Source organism: Austrofundulus limnaeus, unplaced genomic scaffold (assembly GCF_001266775.1).
Source record: "Austrofundulus limnaeus strain Quisiro unplaced genomic scaffold, Austrofundulus_limnaeus-1.0 Scaffold1205, whole genome shotgun sequence".
NCBI lineage: Eukaryota > Metazoa > Chordata > Actinopteri > Cyprinodontiformes > Rivulidae > Austrofundulus > Austrofundulus limnaeus.
In genome coordinates this window covers 11,769-18,067 of record NW_013953607.1, presented here as the reverse complement: position 1 = coordinate 18,067, position 6,299 = coordinate 11,769, and the positions used below count along the sequence as shown (strand labels likewise).

General features: G+C 46.8%; 1 protein-coding gene across 1 annotated transcript; it reads left to right on the top strand.

Moving 5' to 3' along the window:
• The first annotated feature begins 6 nt into the window (after positions 1-6).
• Positions 7-3,583, top strand: LOC106534546 (uncharacterized). The gene is made up of 2 exons (XM_014031231.1): positions 7-2,690; positions 3,293-3,583. Exons 1-2 carry the CDS (start codon positions 1,230-1,232, stop codon positions 3,581-3,583), a joined length of 1,752 nt encoding a protein of 583 aa, XP_013886685.1. The 5' UTR covers positions 7-1,229.
• The last annotated feature ends 2,716 nt before the right edge of the window (positions 3,584-6,299 follow it).

The window sequence follows — 6,299 nt, the reverse complement described above, 5'->3', positions numbered from 1 at the left end:
AACAACATCTTTAAAAGATCCTTTTGCTGAGAGCTTTGTTGATTTTTTTGAAGATTTCCTGTGCACAGATTTTATGTTTTGGGGCTCAGAACGATGTGCTGTCTCTGTGAAACTGAATCATGCACAGAGTGAGTTTTTTATGGTTCCTGGATCAGTTCCCCACATCGCTTTGGCTAAAGCTCAATCTGACACGTGGGAAGAGCTGGGATCGTTTGTGCTATGCTGTCTGAGCACCGGTGATTGGGCTCCTACAGCAACACCTGGAGTTGAATTCTCCCCCTCTCTGAAAGTTCACAGAGCAAAGTGTGAGCTCTCTCTTGACTGTTTTCTTTCTGTGTGCCAGTTGCCGGTAACCAAAGTCGACTGTTTAACCGCTCTGGCGATAAATGAGTCTGGCTCCATTGATGACTGGCTATCTCAGGTCCCAGATCAGTTATGGGCAAAAAGCAAATATGATGTTGGTTTGATAAAAGGTGTTGAACCTGTGATTGTGACCCCCAAATCTGATTTCAGGCTGAAACTGAAACAATACCCTTTAAAAAAGGAAGCTGCTGATGGAATCACTCCTGTGTTTGAATCTTTGCTAAAGGCTGGTGTTATTGTACAGTGTGAGGCCTCACCTGTACAAACACCCATTTTTCCTGTAAAAAAATGAGAGAAAAACCACCACATGACTGGCGCTTTGTCCAGGATCTCAGGGCAGTAAACTCTGCTGTTGTTGCGAGAGAAGCTGTGGTCCCAAATCCTTACACTATTTTATCACAAATACCAGCTGTGGCCACATATTTTAGTGTGATCGATCTGAGTAATGCATTTTCAGCATCCCTGTTGACAAAAATAGCCAGTTCTGGTTTGCATTTGAGTTTAAAGGTGCTTGTTACACTTTCACTCGGCTGTGCCAGGGTTATGTGGAATCCCCCACCATCTTTCATGAAGCTTTGTGCAGAAACCTGTCATCTTTCACGCTGCCACCTGGATCTGCCCTTGTGCAGTACATTGATTACCTTCTGGTGGCCTCTCCTTCTAAGGCACAGTGTGAGAGGGACACTGTGGCATTGTTATGTTATCTGGCGGAGCAGGGTCACAAGGTCAGTCTCTCTAAGCTGCAGTTTGTAAAACCGCAGGTGTCGTTCCTAGGGCATGTCTTATCTGCTGCAGGTAGGAGGCTGTCTCCACAGCGTGTCTCAGCCATCACTTCCACGCCCCGTCCTGTCACAAAGAAGCAGCTGATGTCTTTCCTAGGGTTGGTTGGCCATTGTAGGCATTTCATCATTAACTACTCACAGTTAGAATGGCCTCTTAGAGAAATCTGTCACGCCCCCGGCCTGGTGCCATCTGGAAGTGTTGTGTGGTCTCCTGAAGGGGAGGATGCTTTTGTGGTTTTGAAAAAGGCTCTGCAGAGTGCTCCGTGTCTGGGAATTGCAGACATGACACAGCCATTTTATCAGCATGTTGACYAAAGATCTGGCTGCATGACCTCGGTGCTAAGCCAGATGCATGGTGATAAGATGAGACCTGTTGGTTTTTTTAGCGCTAAGCTAGACGCAGTAGCTGCCGGGCTGCCTAAATGTTTGCGTGCTGTAGCAGCAGCTGAAAAGGCTATCTTAGCGTCACGTGACATCGTGGGGCATTCAAATCTGACCTTGTTTGTCCCTCACGCTGTAGAACAAATTCTAAATGAACAAAAAACATCACATCTCAGCGCGGCCCATTATACGCATTATTTTGCGTGTGTCCTTGAAAGCCCCAAAGTCACTGTGCGTCACTGCTCAGCTCTAAATCCAGCCACGCTAGTTCCTCTGTCTGACGAAGGACAGCCACATGACTGRGTCGCAGAGTTAGAGCTGAGTTGCAACCCTCGTCCGGACCTGTCTGATAAACCTCTGAGCCTACCTGAGGCTCACCTGTTTGTAGACGGTTCAGCACGACGGGACATGGGAACAGGTGAGAATAAGGTTGGGTTTGCTGTGGTGAATGAGAACGCTGATGTACTCTGCTCCTCCTCGTTACCAGGTCACCTGTCTGCTCAAGCTGCTGAGCTAATCACTTTAAAAGAAGCGTGTAGATGGGCTGAGAACAAGAAAGTAAACATTTACACTGACAGCAGGTACGCTTTTGGGGTGGTGCATGATTTCGGTGCTCTATGGAAGCACAGGAAGTTCCTGAAATCTGATGGTTCACCAATTTTGAATCATAAACTGGTGGCTGCATTGCTGGAAGCCATCCTTTTACCAAAAGAAATAGCAGTCTGCAAATGTGCTGCTCATTCGAACAGCACTGACCCAGTTTCAGTTGGAAACAGAGCTGCTGACGATGCCGCTAAAAAAGCTGCTTATGGACCACAAGTGTTTACATTCTTTGAAGATAAGACTGCAGAGCCCTGCTCGCTGAAGGACATGCAGTCTTTCTCCACTGCTCCGGAGAGGCAGGCCTGGAAGAAAGCAGGTTGTACCTTTGAAAATGACGTTTGGGTGGGGCCTGACTCCAAAGCTTGTTTGCCGAAACACTTTTTCAACCATTTTGCAAAACTGTCACATGGCTTAGATCATGCTTCAAAATGTGGCATGACCGCTATGGTAAATACTCACTGGTTTGCTCCTGGTTTCAACACTGTTGCTCAGAAATACTGTCAGTCCTGCATGATTTGTGCCAAGCTGAATGCAGGGAGGCCAATTAAAAGTAAAACGGAAGCAGCCCACCCAGCACCTTCACGACCCTTTGAGCATTTGATGATGGATTTCATTGAGTTAAGTCCAGCTGAAGGGAAAAAATATTGTTTGGTTTTTGTTGACATGTTCTCAAAATGGGTGGAGGTTTTCCCAACATCCACACAAACTGCGTCTGATGTCGCCAGGTGCTTGTTATCTGAAATAATTCCCCGTTGGGGAATTCCTGAAAAGATCTCAAGGGATAACGGTAGACACTTTGCCAACGAAGCCATTTCTGAGCTTAGTAAATATTTGGGATTGACCTGAAGAAGCATTGTGCTTACCACCCGCAGAGTGCTGGTGCAGTTGAACGAGAAAATGGCACAATAAAACAGAAACTGGCAAAGTGCAGCAGTGAAACAGGTTTATCCTGGCCAAAAGCTTTGCCATTGATGCTGTTTTACATGAGAGCTAGGAGGAGGAGCAGAAGTAATCTTAGTCCTTTTGAGATCATTTTTGCGGTACCACCAAATGTGGGTTTGAACCCTGGAACATCAGCAATCTCATTCACAAACCTGTGTGAAGATAAGATGTTAAGCTATTGTTCTAAACTATCATCTCTTTTCGGCTGTGTTCGTTCGCAGGTAAAAGCTGCTCTCCCGACTCCAGCGGACCACCCCCTCCACGACCTGAGGCCCGGTGACCACATCCTAGTGAGGAACCTCAGACGAGCGACCTGGAAGTCCGAGCGTTGGATTGGGCCGTTCCAGATTCTGCTGGTTACCCGGACGGCCATAAAGATCGCAGAGCGAGAGACTTGGATCCACATCTCCCACTGCAGGAAGGTCCTGCATCCCCCCAGAGTAGAGCCGGACGGTACTACTCCTACATCTGAGCACGAGGCCACTGCTACGACCTCGGCTCCTGRTTTGTGATCGGCTGATCACATATCCTTTGAAGTGAAAAACTGCACCTGAGCCTAGAAAAATGGCTGGGTGCATTGTTGCTAGACTATTTCTTATGCTCTTTTTCACCCCATTCATCTGTGGGCGTGTTCCAGAACTGATTAATCAAGACGCCCCCCACCCACCTGTTTTGAAACTCATTCCACCTGGATTGATGACTGTACACATGGGCCCAACATCTCTGTGACAGCTGGCACCACTAGCACTGTCATTTTGAACACATGTGACTATTTTTACTGTTCGGACATTGCTGTTATGATATGGGCCGAAATGTATGTCTGTTACAGCGTTCCTGATGTGTGCCCCACCTGCAGTTCCTGGTCAGAGGCTCTTTGGACAACAGGTTACTCTGACTGGGGATACACACTTAAAGATGATGTCTCTGACATTAAGAACAGGATCAAAATCTGGAAAGTAAACAACACTTCTCCAGCTATTATGTTTCACGTTGCAAATGCTGTTCAATCTGACACTGGTTTTTACACTATTTGTGCTTACATAACTGGCTACGATGTTTGTGCACCTTTCTGGTTATGTCCGTGTCCCAGATGTTATCACCAAGATATGTCCTGTTTTCAGGTCCTTAGATGCTGGGTTTCCTGGGGGTGCTGTCCATTACCCCCCTTTTCTTGCTGGTGTGGTGTCTAAAGGTCAAGCTGGAAATTTTTGGTGGAACACGGTCAGGTCTATTCTGCAAAGTGCTGGCTTAAACACTTCCTGCTATGCCTGTACTTTGTTTCTACATGATGCAAGCATGTCTCTTCCTGTTAGGCCTCGCCCTTTGAACTCTACTGATTTCTTGTGTGCTTTGATGGTGCTGACCCCTCCTTTCTTAAAGGGGGCCAACGGCTGGGCTTATGCTAGAACAGACCTTCCAGCACCTTGTGAACACATGTCTCGTGTTGCAATCAGAGCCACAGAAAGCAGTGCATTACGCACTGATGACTTTTCTTTATTTGAACCAGTGGGCACTGTTCATCCCTCATTCAGTTCTATGTCTCATCTCTTTTGTGTTCACAGAGCCCGGAGCCCTGATAGACTTTTCCTTGGCGAGACAGTAGGCTGTCTTCAAATTGTTGACAGTACCTGTGCTCCGCCCCCTTTTGGCGTCTCTCCCTGCATTGTTCGCCGTGTGCCTTCTAGGATTAAATCACACACACTCTCTTCATCTTTTGCCGTTCAGGCCTATCTTCTTGCCTGGCCTGATGACCTGGGAGCAGGATGTCCCCAGGATTATGTCTGGTTATGTGGTGTTCATTATTTCCAAGTTATTCCGCCAAATTGGTCAGGTACTTGCACATTAGTTGACCTGGTTCCTGCGATCAATGTGATAGATCAGCTTGTTTACACCACCCATCACTATCCTCAGTTTGTGCATTCTTCTTATAGCAATCATAGGTCAAGGAGATCTACATTAGTTTCCACACGTGACAAGGTAGTGGGTGGTATTTTTCCTTGGTGGGGTACGGTTCATCTGGCTTATAAGTTGGATTCTTTGCACACTCGGCTGGAGAACTTAACTGCTTTTGTTGAGGAAGGCTTTTCTGCTTTATCTCCTTTCCTAGTAGCGTCGAGAAATATGCTGCTCCAGCACCACCTAGCTTTGTATCTGTTATTAGCCTCTCAAGGAGGTCTCTGTCATGTGATAGGTACGTCGTGTTGTTCCTATCTCCCAGATGTCTCTGGAAACATTTCTATGTCTATTAATCATCTTAACAATCTGCTCTCGGAGATGAAAGCTGAAGAAGCTGTTACTCCTCCCCACTGGGATTGGTTTGATTGGATGGCAAACGGAGGTTGGCAGGTTTGGGTGAGGAGATTATTAGTCCCCATTTGTATGTTTTTCTTCCTGGTTCTACTGCTTTCGTGTTGCGTGGTGCCCGTTTTCAAACGGTGCCTGGCAAACCTGTTCACAGCCACCTTGCTGAAGCATTCCCATCAGTACACTGCTCTCCCTCAGGGCAGAAGGCGTATGCCTCGCCCTCCGGATTTTCGGCTGGAACCGCTTAGGTTCAGTAGCCTTTCTGAGTCTGTGATAACCTAGAGCAGGTGGTTATACTAGGGGTTTTGTTTTGTTATTTTTTTATTTCTAGTTATGTTTGTTTCTTTTATGAGTTTCTAGTTTTTGTCCTCTGTGCATCTGCAGCTCTCTGGTAAAGGTAGATGCCTGTCTGCTGGGTCTATGAGACTCTTCCTTCGACAGGCATTTTTTGATGATTTGTTTCTTTCTGCGTTTGTGGTTTCTCCGGGGTGGGGGCCCTGGGCCTCGTGCCTGGAATGCCACGAAGACATATTTGAGGGTCAGTTTTCACCTGTCTGGGGTCTACTGTCAGAGGCCTGGGGAGCTGTGTTTTGCTGTCTGTCAACATCTGGTTTTTCATCACAGAGGACTAGATTAGTTTTATCCATCCATCCATCCATCCATTTTCTGTACACGCTTCTTCCTTTTCAGGGTCGCGTGGGTCACTGGTGCCCATTTCCAGCAGTCACAGTGCGAGGGGCAGGGTACACCCTGGACAGGTCGCAAGTCCATCACAGGGCCACACATAGAGACAAACGAGACAAACAACCATTCACTCTCTCACTCACACCTAGGGACAATTTAGAGTTACAGTGGTTTGCAAAAGTATTCATATCCCTTGAACTTTTCCATATTTTGTCACATTACAACCACAAACATAAATAT